At 47.2% G+C, this 23,543-nt stretch overlaps 1 protein-coding gene across 4 annotated transcripts in view; it reads left to right on the top strand.

Annotated features, from left to right (window-relative positions):
* AFAP1L2 (actin filament associated protein 1 like 2) overlaps positions 1 to 23,543 on the top strand; it is a 142,736-nt gene that overhangs the window by 80,310 nt on the left and 38,883 nt on the right. For 3 of the 4 annotated variants that reach the window (XM_070780881.1, XM_019952940.2, XM_070780879.1), the window contains exon 2: positions 19,802 to 19,930. The exons of the other annotated variant lie outside the window; for it this stretch is intronic. Coding sequence is in view for 2 of the 3 variants with exons in the window: in XM_019952940.2 (XP_019808499.2) it covers positions 19,802 to 19,930 (129 nt within the window). In the remaining variant the exon portion in view is untranslated. The remainder of the gene's footprint in view (positions 1 to 19,801; positions 19,931 to 23,543) is intronic. 4 annotated transcript variants of the gene reach the window in all.

Raw genomic sequence — 23,543 nt, 5'->3', positions numbered from 1 at the left:
TTAATTTTAAGAATATGTCTTATTTAACTCATACAGCCAAAATACAACCAACATTTCTGTATGAAGTCAATAGAGTGGAAAAAAAAAAAAAAAAAAAACTGTTGATACAGTTTACATTCTCTTTTGTGGGAGAGGTGCTAAGCATTTGAAGTTTCATCTTTACAGTTACAGCACATCTTATTGCAGATGAACCACATTTCACGTGCTCAGTAGCCACATACGGCTGGTGGCCTGAGAACTGAACAGTACCATTTGAGACCGTGAGTCACGAGTGAGCCCCACTCAGATGCACAGTGAATTGAGGAGAATCATTAAAAGGCCCGCCTGCTTATAGCCCCATGAATTTCTTAGACCTTGCAAGTTCTGCCTCAATTCTTAAAAGCCTAGTGTGGGTTTGCATTACCCATGAGGTCTTTTTCAAAAATTGGAAAATTAGAAGTCAGTTTTGAGGCAGAAGAAGGACAAAGGCCCTGCAAATCCCTAGATAGGTCCACAGTGTTATCTCTTCAATTCCCAAATCCCCAAACTGGGAAAGCCAGAAGTTTGTGTGTGTGTGTGTGTAAGGTTGGCACTGGTTAATTTGGAGGCATGTGATGTGATGTGAGGGGATACCTGCTCTATCTAGCCTACTGGATGCGTGTGTCAGGAAATAGTAAGGGTTAGGATGTTGTTTAGTCACCTCGGTCGTGCCTGACTCTTTGCGACCCCATGGACTGTAGCCTGCCAGGCTCCTCTGTCCATGGGATTTCCCAGGCAAAAATACTGGACTAGGTTGCCATTTCCTTCTCCAGGGGATCCTCCTGACCCAGAGATCAAAGCCATGTCTCCTGCTTGGCAGGTGGATTCTTGACCACTCAGCCAGCTTAGTTTGAGTGTTTGTGTATTTTGCTGTAGAAATATTAATGGGTTTTATTCTTGTTTCCCCAGACCTTGCTGGTAGGTTGTGCACCATGATCTTTTTCTAGAATTTGAAATGTACTGACTCTCCAAACACCTCTGGTTTTGTGGTTTCAGATAAGAGATCATGGGCCTGTAGTTGAATTTTTCAAATCTTTTGATTGTAACCATCGTAAGAAATATATTGTACATTGTATGCCAGGACACACATCTGAAAACAAAGGTTTTATGGGAGATTACACTCCTTTTCTAGTTGCTATGCATTCTGATATATCCTGCTACATTTTTTTTTCAAGCTGCTGGTAACTCACTGAGTGGACAGCATAGCCCACTAAAGGGCCGTGTCCAGTTTGAAGAGCACTTAGCAGTGTATTGGGTGTAGCTCTGTAGTGTATAAAGTGTAGCTGTGTACTGGGGACCATGGAGAGCAGCACAAGGACATGGACATTAGTCAGAAAAGAGAAGAGATGGGCTCCTGGCAAAGAGAGAAGCCCCCTCAACCCTGTTCATCTATCCCTAGGCCTGCTGTTGCTTGTGGTTTAAGTGAACCATCACCTCGCCTTCAGTGTCTGTGGGCCATTATCAGCTGTTTTCCTGGTGGTTTGGGTACCATATTGGTCATCCAAGAAAATGACCTGGCTTTGTGCTTGGGCCTGTCAAAGGGGGCAGGAAATTAAGATTAGTCTTGGGCCATTTTATGGCTTTGGGAAATCAAGGTGCGCCTCATAAAAGAGGTGGTTTACATGAAGCCACCATTTGTTCAAACTTTACTTAACACATGAATAAGGACTTTCTGATCACTGGTGAGCAATCCCCAGTTTATGTGAGAAAGGTTCGTGTAGTTGGTAAGTTCAAAGGTAGCTTCAGGCATGGCTGGACCTAGGGACTCCAGCAATGTGGATAGGGCTCTTTTTCTCCAGTTACCAGCTTTTCTCCCCTCTGAGCGCTGGCTTCATCTTCAGACTGGAAAGGGTGGGAGGTGACAGGGTTGATGGCAACTCTAAGTACATATTCTCATGGTTTATTTTCTGAAGACAGGAAAGACCTCTTTCTCCCAAAGCCAGTTGAGCAAATCTAGGGAAAATTCTGTCCTTACTTGAACCCATCACTGGGGCGTAAAGAATGGCCAGTCCTCAGCTACATCCCCACCTCCTACGGCTCAGGTGCGGTCAGCCAAATCTGAACCATATGGAATAGGTCCTCCGATTACTGAAAGAAGGGGGAAAGAATAGTAAATAGAGCAAAGTAATTAACTTTCATTCATTATTATTTTTAAACTTTTTATATCAGAGTATAGCCATTAACAGTGTTGTGGTAGTTTCAGGTTGACGGTCAAGGCTCTTAGGTGTACATACACACGTATCCATTCTTCCCCAAGCTCCCCTCTCATCCAGGCTGCTACATAACATTGAGCAGAGTTCTCTGTACTACATAGTAGGGATTTGTTGGTTTTTCATTTTAAATCTAGCAGTGTGTACATGTTTATCCCGAGCTCCCTAACCATCCCTTCCTCCCATCCTTCCCCCTGGCAACCGTAAGTTTGCTCTCTAAGTCTGTGAGTCTGTTTAGTCTGTTTCCATTTTGTAAATAAGTTGATTTGTACCATTTCGTTTTAGATTCCCCATGTAAGCAGTATCATTTGATACTTCTCCTTCTCTGACTTGATTCTCTCAGTGTGGTAATTTCTGTGTCTGTCCGTGATGCCACAATGGCATTATTTCATTCTTTTTTGTGGCTGAGTAATATTCCATTATACATATGTATCATATCTTCTTAATCCATTCCTCTGTTGATAGGGCATTTAGGCTACTTCCTTGTCTTGGCTGTTGTACACAGTGCTGCAATGAATGTTGAAGTCCATGTATCCTTTTGGACCATGTTTTTCTCCAGATATATGCCCAGGAATGGTATTGCCAGGTCATATGGTACCTCTATTTATAGTTTTTAAAGGAATCTCCATACTGTTCTCCATTAGCTTCCATTCATTACTGATTCCGACCTTTTACAAGGCTCAGAACTGATTCCTTGTTGATGGGGTTCACATATGGGATTAGATGTGGTCTCTGCCTGATTATCAGTTCCCGTCCATTGGAGATGTTCTAACCAGCAGAAGCAGGACTGGTCTAGCTGGAAAGCCATTCAGAACTGCCAGCTTTATTAAAATTGATCGTCTGGGTGGGGGCTTTTGCTTCCCCACCCCTCCTAGTAGTAAGGGCCATTTTAGGCAGATGCATTCTTTGTGCTCTCCCACAACTGAACAACCACACCCTCCCCATTTCTGTTCCATCCTTCTGGTCTGACCCTGGCACTGAGGAGTCAGACTGGGGATGGCAAGCTCTTTCCAGCTCTTCTGCTCCCTGAGCCAAGAGCTGCAGCTGCCACCATTGTTTATCCTGTCAGACTGCCCTGGAGGGCTTGGCTGTCTTGAAATCCATCAGTGTTGCCTGGAATAAGTGAAAGTCTTTTTTTCAGGTCCTTCCCCATCCCTGGATGCCATGCCCTGCTCTGCTTCTACCCGCTGGGCCTTTGGAATTTCCCTTTCAGTTTTCTTCCCATCTTATTCCTGAGGTGGGCAGAAGTTTATGTTCACTGCGCTCTACCCATGGGTCTCTGCCCTCAGCCCAAGCCTTGGTGACATTTTATCCCAGGCTGCTCAAGGTACTTTTCTTCCTGGATATTTTCCCCACACTTTGCTTTCATTAGAATGTTTTTTATTTCTACTCTCTGGAGTAATACGCAAATCTTTACCAATATGAAGTAGACTTGGATAATGGAATAAACTCTAGGTATGAGGTCAGAAGGATCTGTTGTTGATTCTGAGCCTTGATGTACAGTGTGACCCTCCTTTGGCCTCAGGTCTCCCCTCTGTGAAATGGGGATGATAATGCCTACCCAGCAGGATGAACTGAAATTGTATCTGCAGACAGCCGGTCCAAATTCCAGGCTCAAAAAAACATATGCTGTGGTAGTTGACTCTCCCTTTGCAAGCGAAAGAGAACCCAGCTCAATCTAGCTTAATCAAAAAATGGGATGTCCTGGCTGTCCATAACTGAGTGGTAGAGGAGAAGGCTAGTTAGAGTCGGGGCTGAATAGTCAGAATATCTAGGCTCTGTTTTCCTTCCTTGGGAGGCTCTTCCTAGAGATGGCCAAGATGGCCCCAGACTGACATTCTAGCAGCTCCAAGATCAGGAAATAGTTCCAGGAAGAGACCCAAGGCTGATGCCCATTGGTTTGGCTCTCATCACGAAGCCATCTCTAAGCCAATCACTGTGGCTAAGGGAATGAAACACTCTGATTGGCTAACTCCAAGGTCATATGGCTGTCATGGAGTCAGGGGTGGGGCTTCTACTTCTATATAAGACACAAATACAGTTGGGTAAAAGGGTTTCCCAAAGAGAAATTGGGTACAAATGAGAAGGGCAAGTGGATGCTGGGAAGGAAGGAAAACTGTAGGTAAGATCCACTGTACACACTCTTGGGTTGTCCCTGCTGGGGCAGTGTCTTCAGTGGTGTTATGCTCTCGGCCCATAGGAATGTTACCTGGGTTTCTGTCAACGGGGTGTTTCCCAGTCTGGGGTTAGACAGGGTGGAAAACAAGCATAGGACCTGGTAGCCACCTCTCCGTTCACAGCCTACCGCTCTCCCTTATTCTGCACATAGGTTTCTGGTGTCAGTTTAGGCTGGACTGGGGAGCTATGGAAAGCTTGGAAAACCCTCACTTATTTATTTTCAGCATTATGTGTTTCGAGAAATATGGTTCTCCAGAGGGGTTCAACCCAAATTCCACCTCAGTTACCCTTGCTGCCTTTCTGCCAGGACATAGTTTAGCAGTCCTGCAAAAACAAACAAGGATATTTCCAATCACTTTTTTGAAACTGTTCTACTAAATTTACAATGTGTTTATGTGTGTGTGTGTGTGTGAGTGAGCGTATTTATGGAGGGTCTTCCATATCCATTTTATAGGAGGGATTTAGGTTTTCTTTAACAGTGGCTCAGATGGTAAAGAATCTGCCAGCAATTCAGGAGACCCAGGTTCAAAATCTGAGTCCGGAAAATCCCCTGGAGAAGGACATGGCGTCCCACTCCAGTATTCTTGCCTGAAGAATTCCATGGACAGAGTAGCCTGGAGGCTACAGTCCATGGGGTTACAAAGAGTCAGACACGACTGAGCAACTTATATACATATACATATAGCAACTAACATTTACCTTAGTATGTGTACTTAATGGAATTATTTTGTGATCTTTATCCCAATCCTCACTCCAGTACTCTTGCCTGGAGAATCCCAGGGATGGCAGAGCCTGGTGGGCTGCCATCTCTGGGGTTGCACAGAGTTGGACACGACTGAGCGACTTCACTTTGACTTTTCACTTTCATGCATTGGAGAAGGAAATGGCAACCCACTCCAGTGTTCTTGCCTGGAGAATCCCAGGGACGGGGGAGCCTGGTGGGCTGCCGTCTATGGGGTCGCACAGAGTTGGACACGACTGAAGCGACTTAGCAGCAGCAGCAGCATACCAATCCTATGAAATGTAGATACTGTTACTAATCCCATTTTACAATTGAGTAAACTGAAGCACAGAGAGGTCGGTTAAGCTCTCCAAATGCCACACAGCCTGTATGTGGTGCAACCAACCCAAGGCTGAGCCATGATTTGGAATTAGGATTAAGCAGTGTAAGTTTGGAACCTGGTACAGATGGGGAGGGCATGGAGGACACTGCTTTCTCTGGACCAAGAGCCAAGGGTTAAAGGTACGTGTTGTTCAGTCAGTCGTGTCTGACTTTCTGCAATCCCATGAAGCAAAATAGTGGAGGCTCCTCTGTCCTCCACTATCTCCTGGTGAATAAGTGACTGATAGTTGTTCAGTCGTGTCTGACGCTTTGCAACCCTGTGGACTGTAGCCTGCCAGGCTCCTTTGTCCATGGAATTCTCCAGGCAAGAATACTTGAGTGGTATTAAAGAAATGCCAATCAAAACTGCAGTGAGATATCACCTCACACCGGTCAGAATGGCCATCAAAAACAGTCTACAAACAATAAATGCTGGAGAGGGTATGGAGAAAAGGGAACGCTTTTGCACAGTTGGTGGGAATGTAAATTGATACAGCCACCATGGTAGACGATATGGAGATTCCTTAAAAAACTAGGAATAAAATCACCATATGACCCAGCAATCCCATTCCTAGGCATATATCCTGAGGAAACCAAAATTGAAAAAGACACATGTATCCCACTGTTCATTGCAGCACTATTTACAATAGCTAGAACATGGAAGCAACCTAGATGTCCATCAACAGATGAATGGATAAAGAAGTTGTGGTACATACACACAATGGAATATTACTCAGCCACAAAAAGGAACAGTTCTTTTGAGTCAGTTCTAATGAGGTGGATGAACCTAGAGCCTATTATACGAGTGAAATTAAGTCACAGAAAAATATATATCGCATACTAACACATATATACGGAATCTAGAAAAATGGTACTGAAGAGTTTATTTGCAGGGCAGCAATGGAGAAACAGAATAGACTTAATAGACATGGGGAGAGGGTGAGAGAGAGAGTAACATGGAAACTTACATTACCATATGTAAAATAGATAGCCAACAGGAATTTGCTCTATGGCTCAGAAAACTCAAACAGGGGCTCTGTGTCAACCTTGAGGGGTGGGATGGGGAAGGAGATGAGAGGGAGGTTCAAAAGAGAGGGGATATATGTATACCTATGGCTGACTCATTGTTGAGGTTTGACAGAAAACAAAATTCTGTAAAGCAATTATCCTTCAATTAAAAAATAAATAATTCAAAAAAAAAAAAGAATACTGGCATGGGTTGCCATTTCTTTCTCTAACCATCTCCCGGAGTTTGCTCAAATTCATGTCTGTTGAGCCAGTGGTGCTATCTAACCATCTCATCCTCTGTCGCCCCCTTTTCCTCTTGCCTTCAGTCTCTCCCAGCATCAGGATCTTTTCCAAAAGGTACATGAGCACCACCCCCCGCATCCCCTACCCCAGGCTGCCCAGGATCTTCCAGCAGTTCACAGGGAGTGTGAGGAATTTCAGGTCCAGTAGCCACCAGGGTCCAGGCCAGGCAAAGAGGCTAGGGGGCTGGGAGACCTTTGTCCTCTAGCCCAGCCTCCTTGGAGCCCCAGGGAAGGGCTCTTGACTATGTAGGGCAGGGGGCAGCACTGGATCAGGCTAGGGTAGCCTACTGCTGGCTGATCCCAAGGTCAAGGTGGTGGTGGTTTTGGACTGCTGTGGCTGACTTTGACCTTGGTGGCGGAGGCCTGAACAGGATCAGCAGGCCACACTAGTACATCAGCCCAATGGTGTGTCATGCCCGTTGCCAAAAGCTGGAGAGAAACAGGAAATCTGAACAGGACGGTGATTATTTTTTCTTTCCATACATCTGTAGTTTCTGTTCTTTTTGTCCAACAGTGAATAAGGACAAACCTCAACTTGCAGCCAAAACTGAAAGCAGAGCGGCCCCTGGGCAGCATCTTCTCTCCGTGTAATAACTCACTGCTCTTTTGTGTTGATGAACAGGGAAGGATATAAAGAAGGAATGAAAAATTTCCCAGAACCCCTCCACCAAGCAATAATCACTGCTATTTCCCAGACTTCTTTTTTTCCTCTATTAGACACTGTAGTTCCCAAACTTCCAAAGTGAACTTGAGTGACCCTCATTCAGAGACTGAGATGGTTTGTACCAGTTGTTGTGGGCTTTGCCATGCAGGGAGCCACCCAGCTGAACCTCTGCGCCTCCCACCCGCATAACTGAGTCTGAATGAAGCCACTCTTCTGGCAGATTGCATTTAAGGAATGTCCTAACTGAGCCAGGGGAACAAAGGCCCCCTGGGCCCCAAAGCCTCTTTGTCTGGCCTGGACCCTGATGGCTGCTAGAACCTGGCTGCCCCGCCCCTGCCCGCCTCTACCCCCTGAACTGCTGGAGTGCCCTGGGGGTCGAGCTCCTTCAGCCGTAGGTTCCTGGTCTCTGGGGGAGCGGCCACCTCCATGCCCTTCCCACCTGCACCCCGGAGAAAGTTCTCCCAGCAGAATGCTGTCCAGGTGTGAGATAGGCCCACTGCTCGGGGCTGCCTCTGGGTGGTCCTTCCAGAGCTGTTAACTGTGGGGACCTGAATCGTGGTCTGTAACTGGTGAGCCCTCTGCCCGATCCTACTGGACAAACTGGCCCAGATACTGTCAGTGCAAGACAATTCAGGAGGAGCCTTCACTGCAGGGAGTTGGGGGGTGGTGTCTGTGTGTGTCTCTGAAAGCCTTATGCTCAGCAGATGTTCTCCAAGCATTGACTTTTGAGTAAAGCATTGTTTAACCATAGTGTGTCGGTTGCTCAATCATGTCTGACTCTTTGCGACTCCATGGACGGTAGCCCGCCAGGCTTCTCTGTCCGTGGGATTTCCCAGGCAAGAATACTGGAGTGGGTTGTCACTCATAGTGGGGGAAACCAAACCAGAAAATGTGGTCCCTACCTACTCAGAGCTGTCAACCTCACTGGGGACTAAGGACTTGCATTCATGGGACAAATAGAAAATTAGAGATGGGAGAATCGCCAAGTAATAGCCCCTTTGCTTTAGATTGGGTGGCCAGGTGGTGCTTCTGGGCAGGTTGAAGCAGAGGGAAAGTGGCCCTTGGCCTCTCTGCCTTGCTGTGCTTAGTCTCATGTCTTTAGCGGTTACTGTGTGAATTTCCAAGGGGCCATATCTAAGCGGCTCCGGTTCCAGCTGGCTCCGTCTCTGGGGTTGGAATTCTGCTCTTGGGGAGATTTGTTCCATCTGAGAGGTCACCAGTGAGCAGCTCGAGTTGTTTTTCCAGGAGTGCAAGCCGTGGCAGAGCATCTGTCCACTCTCTTCAAGCCCACACAGCTAATATGGAAGTGCAGAAAGCAGCCTTTTCTTGAAGAAAGTGTTTAAGTGATGAGACTCTGAGATAGGTGAGAAAAGGCAGATCTTGCAAAAAAAAAGATGACAGACTGACCTTGAAGGTCAGGCTCAGCAGGGAGCAATGCAGTCACTGCCCTGGTAAATGGAGCACAGCCGTCTCCCCCTCGCTGGTTCTTGGAGATGGAGATAAAAACTCCTGGAGTATTTATCCTGGAGAAAGTTATTTACATTTCTGGCTACTCTCCTGAGGTCCAAGCAGACAGGATCAGTGATAGCCCACCGAGGAGGGTAGCCTGCAAATCTTCTGGGTGCCGATTGTCAGTGATAAGAACTCCCACTTGTTCAAGCGGGACAAAGAACTGAGTTCTGTGATGTGTAAACACAAAGACTTCTTGGTTCTTGTCTTCCACACTTCCCTTCCTCACTGTCTAGAAGGGAAAAGATGTTAGAAGGAAAAAAGGATATTTTCAAGTGTATCTAACTTTATATACACTTTGCCGACAGAGGTCTGCATAGTCAAAGCTGTGGTTTTTCCAGTAGTCACGTATGGATGTGAGAGTTGGACCATAAATAAGGGTGAATGCCAAAGAAATGATGCTTTCTAATTGTGGTGCTGGAGAAGACTCTTGAGAGTCCCATGGACTGCAAGGAGATCAAACCAGTCAATCCTGAAGGAACTCAACCCTGAATACTCACTGGAAGGACTGATGCTGAAGCTGAAGCTCCAGTACTTTGGCCACCTGATGTGAAGAGCTGACTCATTGGAAAAGACCCTGATGCTGGGAAAGATTGAGGGCAAGAAGAGAAGGAAGCAACAGAGGATGAAATGGCTGGATGGCATCACTGACTCAATGGACATGAGTTTGAACAAACTCTGGGAGATCGTGAGGGACAAGGGTCCCTAGTGTGCTGCAATCCATGGGGTCACAGAGTCGAATACGACTCAGTGACTGAACAACAATTTTATGTAACAAGCATGAACCTAGAAAGTTCTCCGTGTGAAATCAGAACTGAGTTATGTAGCAGCACTATGGTTGTTTTTAAAGACTCTTATACATAGTTTTTTCAATTTAAAAGACTTTTCATGAAGCAACCATCACACATTTATTTCTCTGGTTCATCACCTTGGCTGCATAGTAGAATCATCTGGAAAGTTTTGAGAACTCCTGAGGCCCAGACCACACTCAGAGCAATTATAGCAGGAGCTCTGGGGATGGACCAGGAATCAGCAATATTTTTTTTAACTCCCCAGGTGATTCCAGGGTGCAGCCTTCGGTAAGAATCACGGCTTTGTCTTTTGTGTGTCTTTTGTTTGTATGCCCTGAGTGGTCATCCATTTGGTGTTCAAGTCATGCCTTTGAAAGTCAGCAAGAGGGTGCTTCAAGAGCATGGAAAACTGGTGGGAGGACACAGAGACCAGCAGTCTGTGTTAAAGCACCCAGCAGAGAAGATATCTTTGAATTTATGGGGACATATGGGCTTCCTGCAACGGTGGGGTGGAATACTACACAGCAATCAAAAGGACCAGAGTTCTTATCCATGTACAACAATGGACAAATCTGAGATGCCTTATGTTCAGTAAAAGGATCATCATTCTCCAGTCTTGAGAGTCCAATGCATTCTTGAGAGCCTCCTGCAGGTTGCCAGGGCCTGGGAGTGAGGAAGGAGCCACCTGCAAAAGGGCACAAAGGAACTTTTGGGGTCGTGGAAATGTTCTGCATCTTGATTGTGGTGATAATTGCCACAGCTGAGTGTGTTTGTCAAAACAATAGAACTGTGCAGTAGAAACAGAGGACGTTACTGTGTACAGAAATGATAGCCCAATTAACACGTTTTTTTGTGTAATAAAATCCCACTTCCTCATTAATAACGAAGGGTTAAACAGAAGGTGGTATATCCATACAAGGGAACATTGCTCAGCTGTAAGGAGTAATGAAATACTATACATGCCATAGCTTGGAGGGATCTTAAAATAGTGATGAAACATGAAAGAAGTTAGGCTCAGAAAGTCACATACTATAGAATTGGCAAATCCATAGAGACAGAAAGCAGAATCGTGTTTGCCATAAATCTAGGGGAGGAAAGAATAGAGAGCCACTGCCTAATGAGTTTGTGATGAAAAAGTTCTGGAACTAGATCCTGGTGGTGATACTTGCATGGCATTGAGACACCGAATTGTAAACTTTAAAGTCGCTAAAGTAAATAAACATAAAGTTATATTGTATTACCACCATAAAAAAAAAAAAAAAGAAACCCACTTCCTATCAACATGCCTGGCACATACCCACCAGTACATTGGGTACTTGGTAAAGGTTGACTTGGCATTTGGCTCTTGTAAAGAAAGAAGGCTTTGACCTCCTTAAAGGGCTGGGGGGAGGGAATCTCCTTTTAGGTGGAATAAAGGGGCATATTTTCCAAGTTCATTCTTTTTCTTTTTTATAATTATTTTTTAAAATAACTATGTATTCTTTGTTGCTGCGCGGGCTTTTCTCTGGTTGCAGGAAGCAGGGGCTACTCTTTGTTGAGGTGTGCGGGCTTCTCATTGCAGTGGCTTCTCTTGTTGCAGAGCATGGGGGCTGGGGCGAGAGGGCTTCAGGGGCTGAAGTACACGGGCTCAGTAATTGCGGCTCCCGGTCTCTAGAGCACAGGCTTGGTAATTGTGGCACATGGGCGTAGATGCTCCACGGCATTTGGGCTCTTCCCGGACCAGGGATCGAACCTTTGTCTCCCACACTAGCAGGCAGATGCTTTACCACTGAGCCACCAGGGAAGCCCCAAAAGTTCGTGGTTGAGAACTTGAGGATTCTCTAGGATCAGAAGAAATCTGGCATTTTCTGGTTTCCATGGCAACCCGCCTGAGGCTGTTGCTTATCACAGAAACTGTCACCAGCTTCATGACTTCAACTGGTCTCCAGCAGTGGGGTTCATGCAGATAATATGTCTATAGTGGCTCATGTTAGGAACCAATGGGATATGGAGGGGAATGCATGTCTTTATACTTAAAGAAGAGTTCTGCTTAATTTTATGTTTGGAAGGAAAATCACCCTGAATCGTGGGTCTTCAGCAAATGCAGCTGAATAAATAAAAATACGTGCATAAAACAGCAGGGGAACCACAAGGAGCAGCTTTTTTGGCATGTTGGGAAGACATGTATGTTTGGGAACCTAGTGACCACAAAGCGGGACTGCCTCAGAATGAGCGGAACCGGGGGAGGAGGTCTTCTGGAGGCAGAGCCTGGCTGGGCCGAGGGCAATGAATCGCACAGTTGACCCGTCCAGCTCCGCGTGGGCCTTGCGAGTCCTGAACAAGAATCTTATTGATGAGCTGTCAGACCGTGAGCAGACAGCTCTGAACTTGAACAGAGGCAGGATGCAAAGACTGCACAAGGGCCTACAGTTTCCACAGTGAACAACACGCTCATTTTCCCCTCCCTCCGCTGGAGGACCGGGAAGAGACCAGAATGAGCGGTTTTGGGGTGGGGGGGGGGCGGGGGGGGCAAGGGAGCTGAGCACGTTCCAGGGCCGCAGTGAAAGGGCCGCATTCCTCTGAGCTCTGAGGGCTTTAAAATGTCACTGGGGTTGGTGCAAGACTGGGGCCTCGCTTTTATCAGTTGCTGTTTTTAAGGGCCTGAGCTCTTGGTTTCCCCTGCTTTTCCAAAGTTTGCTTCACACCACTTGGCTTTGATGAAAGCAGGTACATGAATATCTGCTTCAGCTAACTGAAATCCACCCAAAGAGGATTTTCATTTTTCCAGAAAAAGACAGTCGCTGCTTCACCTTCTGCTTGTTTGGCTTGTACAAGTTTTCATTGGAACGCTTTGCTTTGGGATCGGGGGAGCCTGTGGCTGGAGCCCCGAGGGTACGATCTCAGAAGCATCCCTGGCCTCTTCTGTGTTTAGTACCTTGTCAGAGGCCCAGACTTCCAGAGGCTGACCCTTGACCAGAACTGGACTCAGGCCTAGCCCAGAATGTAGACCTGGTACAAACCGAGATGACCGTGAACAACTGGACTTTGACAGTGAGGTCTACTGGCCCGGGAGCTTGGTCGTGGGCGGCTTTGTGGATAGGGACCTGGAGAGACCTTGAGGGACAGCATGGATCCGGAGAGGAGGGAGATGACCTCTGGGCTTTGTGACTCCTGCTGCTTCTGGTCCTGTCTTTCTTCAACCCCGGGGCTTACCTTTTACCTGCTGCTGCTGCTGCTGCTAAGTCGCTTCAGTCGTGTCCAACTCTGTGAGACCCAATAGACGGCAGCCTACCAGGCTCCCCTGTCCCTGGGATTCTCCAAGCAAGAACACTGGAGTGGGTTGCCATTTCCTTCTCCAATGCATGCAAGTGAAAATGAAAGTGAAGTCTCTCAGTCGAGTCTGACTCTTAGCGACCCCATGGACTGCAGCCTACCAGGCTCCTCTGCCCATGGGGTTTTCCAGGCAAGAGTACTGGAGTGGGTTGCCATTGCCTTCTCCACCATTCACCTAGCTCAGCTCTTTTCATAAGAAAGGAAGCTTTCTGCTTTCTCAGTGTTCCCCATCTGCCCATTTTTCCCATCGGCCTGGCCTGTTGGTTCCCCAGCGGCAGGGACCACAGCTGCCCAATTGACTGCAGGGTCCTCAGGCCTGAGTGTCTGGTGGCATTCCACATCTCTCGGCCACCCGTGGGCATCTTTGCTCACAGTCTCCACGTCTAGTGGAATGATCACCGAGACCCATGGCTGCTGCCTGTCACGTGTCTCAAATGCAGCCCTTCCATCCTGTCCCCTGCTACCTTGTGAAATATGGAGGAATGGGAAGCAGAAGCCGTGATCCAGGGAATCTCTCTGACTTCCCCTGGGGACAGTCTGCAGACAGCCAGTACTTGGCCCCAGGGCCACTGCTGACTGTGGATGTGACGAATTAGGTTGTAATCCAGCCTCAGGAGCGCATTCTCCACTCCACATTTGCAGGGTGCTCGGGAGAATTGGATTTGGTGGGGAGTGTAGCGCCCTGCACTGTCCCAACCGCTGTGATTAGGATACACCGTTGTCTGTGTCATCTGTGCTAATGCAGCCATCTCACTGGTCTCCCTGCCTCCCCTCCCTGACCCCAGTTCCCTTCTATCGTCCTCCCCACAGTCGGCAGAGTTACTTTACTTCTAGCCTGCTTGGAGAATAGTATTATATGGCCTCCTCCACTGCATTGCCCAGAGACCCTGACGGAAAAGGCACAAACTCCTTAGCAAAGTAGATAAAACCCTTATGATCTGCCCACCTGATCTAAGTCTGCAGGTCTGGCCACAGAGCCCACCTGCTCCCCTTTGAAGCCCACCCACTGTGCCCCTCTGCTCTGGGTGCCCTGACACACAGAGCTGCTCATGGTTTCTCAGATGCCCCTGTGCCTTCAGTACCTGAATTGCCTGAGTGTCTTATTCCCTTTTCCTTAAATGCCTTTGGGTCTTTCTGGCAAGCTCCTATTCGTCCTCAATGCCCAGCTTATACATTCCTCCCCCTGAGAACCCCTGAGTTTGTTTCTTTCCTTGGTGCATCCCTGATCCTTGGAGATGTCCCTGGATCCCTTCTGTTTTACCCGGTGTATTCACTGACGCCCCCATTTCCAAGAATCTGGGTCACCTTTGTCCCCCCAGAGCCAGGCACAATGCTTTTCATCCTTTGGCTTGGTATGTATTTGCTCACATAAGAAATAAACAAAGGCTGTTTTCCAGGAATCAGGCAGCTTTTGGGAATAGCTGAGGATGTGGAAGCAAGAGACACTTTCAGTTCTTGGGCTTTTCTTCTTTTTTTGTTAGCAGGGGTAGCAGGAGTAACAGCCTGGTGGAGGTCAGAAGGTCAGGAAAAATGTGGTTGAGATCCTAATTGTTTCTCAAGGTTCTTCCTTATCCACTGCAGCCGAGGTCAAGGAGCAGTGTCATTTATCCTTTGTTTTCCCGAGTTTGCCGTCTTGAAACTCAGTGCTTTTTAGCCTGTGAGTTTCTGCAGCCAACAGGAAATAGCTGTTCAAAATCAAACCAAACCAAACAAAAAACAACACAAAGCCTTACTCTACTATGGCCTCTTCCTAGAAACCTTCCAGCCTTCAGCCTCTTGTCTGATCTCCTGTCACATGTGAAGAGATACCGCCTGCTTGATTCTTGAATTTTTGGTGGCACACCTTGGTCTGTTGATCACGTCACTTCATCTGTGCTGGTCTTGCCCTGCCAACGAGCTTGCAAGAGAGCAGAACCACGTGATCCTGATCGCCTTTCCAGTTTCCCAGTAAGTTTAGGCTGAGGGCCTTGCCGAGTGCTGGGCACACTTTAGGGTCTCACCTGGTACAGTAAGTCCCCTGCATTCAAAGCTTTAAGTTGTGAACTTTCAAAGATGCGAATGTGCATTGAACACCTAATGGAATTAGAGGCCCGGAGAAAGGATTAAGAAAAGCAACAGGAAGAAGTAACTGAAGAACCAGAGAGATTCATGATGCAGTAAATGGCAAGGGGAATTGCTTTATTTGAGGAGGCACTGTTCGTTTTCGAGGCACGGGACGGTTCATGAAGGTTGCAGCAGCCGTCCAGAATACAGTCCAGTGCTACCATGTCTCCTATGACAAGGAAAAAGGAGCTGCTACCCAGATGTTGCTGGGCCATTTTTTTCCCAGAGCGCAGATAGAATTGAATCCCGCGAGGAACCAGAACCTGTGCCATCAGCATCAGGTGAAAAATTGCAGCTTGCCCTCCGTCTCCTATTGTTGAAGACCCTTCAGTTCTTCCATCTCCCACATCCTTTCCCTCCTCCAGGCAGTAACTCTTCTTGCCTGTTCACTCATTACCAGCCCCTGTATGCCAGCGGTTGTGCTGTATTACTGAACTTTTCAAGATGCAAAATGTAAGATTCAAAGTGCTCTATTTTTTGTTTATTTTTTATGTGTTATTTGTGGGAAAAGTCTTACACATCTATTACAGTACTATAGAGCTGATTGTGTTAGTTGGGTCCCAAGGCTAACTTTGTTGGACTTAATGAACAAACTGGATTTATGAACACGCTCTCGGAATGGAACTCGTTTGTAGGTTGGGGACTTACTAATTCAGTGAGCTCAGGGAACTTTTGCTGGTGCTCTTTCAAAATTCACTCCATAAAGACTTTGATCAATTTTAAGTAAAACTGGGCAAAAGCCACTGGCCTCTTGGAGACTTCTCAGGGTGCTCTTCGCAACACCTAAGGACGGGGCAGGAGGCTCTGCTGTTGGCCCGTGGTTCTTTGCCAAGCAGAGCTACCCAGTGCGGCTTCTCTCTCGTGCTAGCCTTGCCTATCACTCACCATCTACCCATCTCATCTCTGGCAGAGCTGAGGGCATCTTCCGTCCACCCACTCATCTGAGTGAGCAGGCTATTTGATCTTACGCTCACGTGTGTCCATACTTTCGTCACTCTTCTCTGAAACACACATCCTCATTCCCCCTTTGCTTCCTCCAGCTCTCTCCCAGTCAATAGCAATACTCATTCCAGGGAGTTTGTTTTTTTCAGGAATGAAGTCAGAGGCTACTGCCCCACTGAGAGTCAAAGGGGTATTTGAGCAGAAATAGGCCATTGAGCTCTCCCTAGGGGAGCATAGGGCTTCTTTAATAGTCAGGGGGGAGGTTAGCAGATAGTCTTGGATTCTGGTTCAGTTCTGGGGAGCCAGGCCTTTGCAGGATGCTGGAAGAAGGCCCTACATGGAGGTATCAGTTGGGGTGTTGCTAAGAGCTCGGTCTTGGAGTCAGAGAGCAAACCCAGCTCTCTGCTACTGGCTGTGTGGGACATTATGGGTCTTCTCTGGGCCATGAGGTCTACATCTGCAAAATGGGCATAATGTTGCTTACCTCCTAGAGTTGTTATGAGCTAGTAGGTGCCAAATTTACTCATTCATTTATTCATTCTTTCCATAAACATTCATTCAATACCTATAAGAGTGTGAGGTGCCAAGGATTAGGACAGACGTGGTTCTGATTCTCATTGAGCTAACAGACTAGACCAGGGTGAGAAAGACAAAGATGCCCGTTAAAAATGAGCAAGTAAATAACAACTATTATTTCATTTGTTATTGATGTTACTCATTTACAAATCTTAAAAATGAGGTATATTCTTATTACTAAGAAGTAGCCCTACTTCCGGAGAAGGCAATGGCACCCCACTCCAGTACTCTTGCTTGGAAAACCCATGGATGGAGGAGCCTGGTAGGCTGCAGTCCATGGGGTTGCGAAGCGACTTCACTTTCACTTTTCACTTTCATGCATTGGAGAAGGAGATGGCAACCCACTCCAGTGTTCTTGCCTGGAGAATCCCAGGGACGGTGGAGCCTGGTGGGCTGCCGTCTATGGGGTCGCACAGAGTCGGACTGAAGCGACATAGCAGCAGCAGCAGCAGCAGCAGCCCCACTTCTAGGCCTAGGGCTATGAAGACCTAGATGCTGAGTTAGAAGATGATAATAAATAGCTAGTTTGGAGAAGGTGGTCAAGCAAGGCTGCTCTGAGGAGGTGACCTTCCTCTCCTTCCACTACCTTCCGTGGTAGGAAGTGTTGGGGCAAGGTTTTGTGTTTTTCTCTAAAGCGGAGCTTAGAGACGAGCACTCTAAGGTGGAGAATAAGAAATAACCAGTGATACCGCAGGATGGGAGGAGACGATGACAGAGCTCTTCGTGTGGTTAGCGTAGCATTTCACAAGTGAAGCTGTGGAGAGCTTCACAGGTTTTGTCTTTTACACCAGCCTTGTGAGATGGGTGGGGCCCACGTTATCTTCTCCACGGTACAGAGGCCGGAACGAGCCTGGAGGTTGTGCGATTGCTCAGAGTTCCTGCAGTAGGTGATGGAGGGCAGGCCTGGGCCACTCGGTTGCTGCCCCGGAAGCAGAGCCCACAGGTGTGGCCCCTGGCCTTGCGTTCAGACCCATGCTTCTCAGCTTCAAAGGCTCATACTCTTTGTTTCAAAAGCTCAACAGATGAAAAGTTTCTTTTCTAGGAATAAGACATTTCTTGACAACTTTATCATGTATAACAGATCTTTGCTTTTTTTTTTTTCCTTGTGGTCTTCCAAACTTCTGGTTAGAGAAAAAGAAAAAGAAAAAGAAAAAAAAAAAAGGAAAAAAAAATGTGTCTCAAGTCCATCACTGTTAACTCCCTGTGACAGGGAAGAATAAAAATAATTTAATAGTTCAAAAAATAATAATGCTGAAAGCTGTCTATGAAAGACTGAATGTCAAAGTAAAAAGTGTACATGTAAAAAAGAGAATTTTTAAACATGTTTCTTTTCATTTTTTAAAATTGAAGCGATAGTTTAATCAATAAGCATGTCAGGTTTATTGCTGCAAAAATAAAATATCTGCATATCAGAATCACCTGGGGAGGTTTTTCCTGTGGTCATGTATGGATGTGAGAGTTGGACTGTGAAGAAGGGTGAGCACTGAAGAATTGATGCTTTTGAACTGTGGTGTTGGAGAAGACTCTTGAGAGTCCCTTGGACTGCAAGGAGATCCAACCAGTCCATCCTGAAGGAGATGAGCCCTGGGATTTCTTTGGAAGGAATGATGCTAAAGCTGAAACTCCAGTACTTTGGCCACCTCATGCAAAGAGTTGACTCATTGGAAAAGACTCTGATGCTGGGAGGGACTGGGGGCAGGAGGAAAAGGGGATGACAGAGGATGAGATGGCTGGATGGCATCATTGACTCGATGGACGTGAGTCTCATTGAACTCCGGGAGTTGGTGATGGACAGGGAGGCCTGGCGTGCTGCGATTCATGGGGTCGCAAAGAGGGATGCGACTGAGCGACTGATCTGATCTGACCCCTGGGTCTCACTCCCAGAGGCTCGGATATCCATCTGGGTGTGGCTTGGGCATCAGGAGTTTGAGAATCTCTCCAGGTGATTCCAATGTAGCCAGGGTTGGAAAGTATCGTTTAGACCCTCAAAGTCGCTGCCATTAATGAGCACGTTCAGGAGAGCCAGCTGGGCTGGGAGAGCCGAGGTGAGACCCCACCCGTGAATGCTGCATCCTGTTCTTCTTTTATATATATTTGTCTTTATTTATTTGGCTATACTGGGTCTTAGTCGTGGCACTCAGGATCTTTGATCTTCACTGTAGCATGAGATCTCCTAGTTGCTGCATGTGGGATCTGGTTCCCTGACCAGGGATGGAACCTGGGTCCCCTGTGGAGTCTCAGTCAGTGGACCATCAGGAAGTGTCTGACATTCTGTTCTTAGATGAGATTTAGGTCATTAACGGTAACAACCACGACAGTAATGGCGTGGTGAAGGTCCTGCACCTTCCCTCTTGCCCGGTGCACTAGTAATTTCTGCAAGGTGCCTCCAGCTGGGAGTCCACAAGTGCTTCTGTAACAGTGGCACCTGAGAGACGCCTATTAGACCCACAAATAAGGGCTGTGGATCCCAAGGCATGGCAGCCCTTCATCAACTTGGGAGTGATGCTGGACTCGTGACATTGATTCTCAATCAGTGAAGAATCTTGGAGAAAGGTTTTGTTTGTCCAAGCGTGGCTTTTGATGGGTTGTCTATATTCCTGCAGGGACAGCATAATCACTGTTTCATCTCCCTGGAGTGACTCTGTGTTTCCCCGTCCTTGGGGAAAGGTTTAACAACTGACTCAACCACAGCATTTCTTTTGGTGGTTGTGGGTTTGATCTGTGTTCAAGTTCCCCAGACCCTGAGCTGTTCTTTACTTGAGGAAGAAAATCCTGTTTCCACGCTCTCATGGCCTGAGGGGCTTGATCGGTTTGACCACTGTCACTCAGCAGATGGTGGCCCTGCAGCTTTGGCCAAGGTTGCCCATCCCAAAGCTAAGGGTGTGTTGGCCTGTCCCCACCACCCTGGCGCTGGGAATCACACCTATTGGCTGGGTCCCCTGTGTGCTGCCTGACCTCACCCCACACCCCTCCCCTTGAGACCAGAGGGTCCGTCATGGGATGCTATGAGATCAGAGGTGTATCTGAATGGGGCCTTTAGGGAGAAGGCAGCTGCTTTAAGAGTGTCCTCTGTTTTCTGTCTCTAGCCCTGGAGCAGCTGCTGACAGAGCTGGATGACTTCCTCAGGATTCTTGACCAGGAGAACCTGAGCAGCACAGCCGTGGTGAAGAAGAGTGGCCTGGCCGAGCTTCTCCGCTTATACACCAAGAGCAGCAGTGGGTGTGGTCGGGGCCTTGGTGAAGGGTCCCTGCGGAAACAGGGGGATAGTCGTCTGTGTGTTTAGCTGCCGTGATAACGGCCCCCAGACTGGGTTAAACAACAGGAGCTCATTTTCTCACAGTTCTGGAGGCTAAAACTCTGTGATCAAGGTGTTGGCAGGGTCGCTTCCTTCTGAGGCTGGTCTCCTTGGTGTACAGATGGTCCTCTTCTCCCCGAGTGTTCACACTGTCTTCCTGTGCGTGCACGCCGGTGTCCAAATCTCTCCTGTAACGACACCATTCATATTGGAACAGGGCCCACCCCAGCGCCCTCGTTTAATTTTAATTATCTCTTTAAATATCCTATTTTAATTATCTCTTTAAATATCCTTTCTCCAAATATAGTCACATTCTGAGCTGTTCAGGGTTAGGACTTAATTTATGCATTTTTAGCAGGACACAGCAGATGGTAACGATAGTACAGAAGTGATGGGACGTGTGTGGCAGCCCCACGGACTCTCAACACAGTAGCCCACAGAGAGGTTTCAAACAGTGTTTTCAAAGTATTTTTCCTATTATTGAAAGTAGAGAAGGGAAAATAAACTAGTATTATAATAATAGCTAGTGCTTCGTTGAGTTCTTCCCGCCTGCACATGTGTTAACAAGGCTTCATCTTCAAAACACTCCTGTGAGGTTGGTGCTATTATTACAGATGAGGAGACCGAGGCCTACAAAGTCTAAATAGCTTGTCCAGAGTCATACAGCCCAAAGGAAAACTGGAAAACATTGCTTTAAGACTGTATATCACAGGGCTTTCCTGGTGGCTCAGTGGTAAAGAATCCGCCTGCCAATGCAGGAGATCCGGGTTTGATCCCTGGGTTGGGAAGATCCCCTGGAAAAGGGAATGGCAACCCACTCCAGTATTCTTGCCTGAAGAATCCCATGCACAGAGGAGCCTGGTGGGCTACACAGTCCATGGGGTCACAAAAGAGTCAGATATGACTTAGTGACTAAACAACAACAAATCAAAGAACCCTGAGTTAATTATCTTTTCTATCTTTTTAATCAAGCTGTATCCAGTCGAGTACACAAATCTTGAGTAGTTAATTCAGTGAGTTTGGACAACTGTATACACGTGTGTGTGTGCATGTTAAGTCCTCTGTTAAAATTTTTAATAGAGGAGGGCAAATTCAATCTACAGACTGCAAGAGTAGTAAAGAATATTATGAGCAGTACTACTTTATTCTTATCATTTTAATTTTCTCTTCAGTGGTTTTAATTGAGAATGTAGTGTCCGACTCTTTGCGACCCTATGGACTGTAGCCCACCGGGCTCCTCTGTCCATGGAATTCTCCAGGCAAGAATACTGGAGTGGGTTGCCATGCCCTCTTCCAGAGGATATTCCAGACTCAAGGATTGAACCTGTGTCTCTTATATCTCCTGCATTGGCAGGTGGGTTCTTTACCACTAGCGCCACCTGGGAAGCTTATACACCTGTGCACCCAGCACCCAAAATAAGACACAGAACATTGCTGTTGTCTCGGGAGCATTTCTATTTTTCAAGGGCAAGAATTCATCCCCACCCACCCCAGGGCAACCATTGTTCAGATTTTTTCCACCATTGATTAGTGATGCCCTTTCTGGATTTTCATATAAATGAAATTGGATGGTTTGTCCTTCGGGTTGGGTCCCTTTCACTCAGGAGATTCTGCCATGCCATGGGTTGCATCAGTAGTTCCTTTTATTCCTGATTGGTTTTCCATTCTTTGAATATACCGCAACCTGTTTATCCAGTTCATTTGTTGACGGACATTTGGTTTATTCGCAGATTTGGGCTGTTAGGAATAAGGCGGCTGCTTTGAACAGTCTTGTACAAATCTTCTTGTAGACATATGGTTTCATTTCTAGCACAATTTTTTTTTTTTAAAGAAGAGGCTTCTTGTGAAGTCATAACAGTTTAGTCAAGTTTATTTTTATGTCGGATGTTTGAGAACTGAAAGTGATATTTTAGGATCGTAAGAGGGCATCAAATCCATCTGCCTCACAGTAGGAGCAGCTCAGATCCATGCCAGGGAGAGAGGCGCACCTGCTCCGGCCATCACAGCCAGGAACTCCTCCCTTACATCCAGCCTGCATCCACTGGGCAGCATTTCAAAGTCCCTTTTCCTTTTCTTTGTTCCCTGTGGAATTAGTTTCTATTGTCTGAACATCAGAAAAGTTATAAAAGCCAAAGCATGTTGTTATATGCCCGGCAGCCTTCTCTTCTGTCGGCATAATCTAGCTCCCTTAGCCTTTCATCAAAGGCATTTTCTTGGAGCCCCTTCATTGCCTTTGAGCTCTGCAGGCCACCCTCTGATTCCCAGGCTCCTCCTGGCTTTGTAGTGAGCGTCTCCTGACCCGCCTTGAGTGCTGATCAGCAGTGCATCAAAGGTGGGACAAACGGATGGGAAATACGTGTTCCAAAGCAGGTGCATTAGAGAGGAATGAGTCACTCCGCAGAGGGACTCATTGGTGGAACCCTTTAAAGAGCACACTCCCAGTCCATTTAGATGTGCTCCGACTTGAGAATGTCTGATGGTAAAGAACACCTCTGTTGGGAATTGAAAAACACCGCGGTGGTGGCGGCTGACCCCTGGTTTCTGGTTCTCACCGCCCCATCGGAGCCCCTGGTGCAGGGGTCCCTTTCTGGTTTAGTGTGACTTCCTGTAGGTGACCTCTGTTTCATCCTTAATCTTTGTATGTTTGGCTCTTATAAAATTAGGCCCTCCCCACCCTTAGTCTCTGCAGCATGAGGGGCTGCAGGAGCTGCCCACAGCGGGTTAGGGGGCTCCCCAGTGTGAGTCTCCCCCAGAGTGCACCCAGACTACAGATAAACATGCAAAGCCATACTGGGACTTTTGGCTGTCACTTCTGTTCACGTGGTGCTAGTGGTAGAGAATCTGCCAGCAATGCAGGAGACATAAGTGACACAGGTTTGATCCCTGGGTTGAGAAGATCCCGTGGAGAAGGGCATGGCAACCCACGCCAGTATTGTTGCCTGGAGAATCCCATGGGCAGAGGAGCCTGGTGGGCTACAGTCCATAGGGTCACAATGAGTCAGACACAACTGAAGCGACTTGGCATGCAAACTCTTCTCCAGGTCAGTGCCCACGGGTGAGTAGCCACTACTTATAAGTTTCCCCTTCTGGTTCTCTTAGCATCTTCTCACGTGGCAGAGTGGTTACAACAGCAACTGACATTTTTCCCCCCTTTTAAAAAATACTTATTTATCTTTAATTAAAGGGTAATTGCTTTAGAGTATTGTATTAGTTTCTGCCATCCATCAACATGAGTCAGCCGTAGATATACATAGTCTCCTCCCTCTTGAACCTCCCTGCCACCTCCCACCCCATCCCACCCCTCTAGGCTGTCACAGAGCACCCTGAGTCATACAGCAAATTCCCATTTGGTATCTGTTTTACCTGGGGTGGTGTATAAGTTTCCATGCTACTCTGTCAATTCGTTCCACCCTCTCGTTCCTCCACTGTGTCCACAAGTCTGTTCTGTATATCTGTGTCTCCATGGCCACGTGTGGCAGAGCCCGGCAGAGGCTTGGGCCAGCCGACCTAACCCTGATGCTACCCTCCCCTCT

This window comes from Bos indicus, chromosome 26, assembly GCF_029378745.1.
Source record: "Bos indicus isolate NIAB-ARS_2022 breed Sahiwal x Tharparkar chromosome 26, NIAB-ARS_B.indTharparkar_mat_pri_1.0, whole genome shotgun sequence".
In the NCBI taxonomy this organism is placed as follows: Eukaryota; Metazoa; Chordata; class Mammalia; order Artiodactyla; family Bovidae; genus Bos; species Bos indicus.
This window is presented reverse-complemented; position numbering and strand designations above follow the sequence as displayed.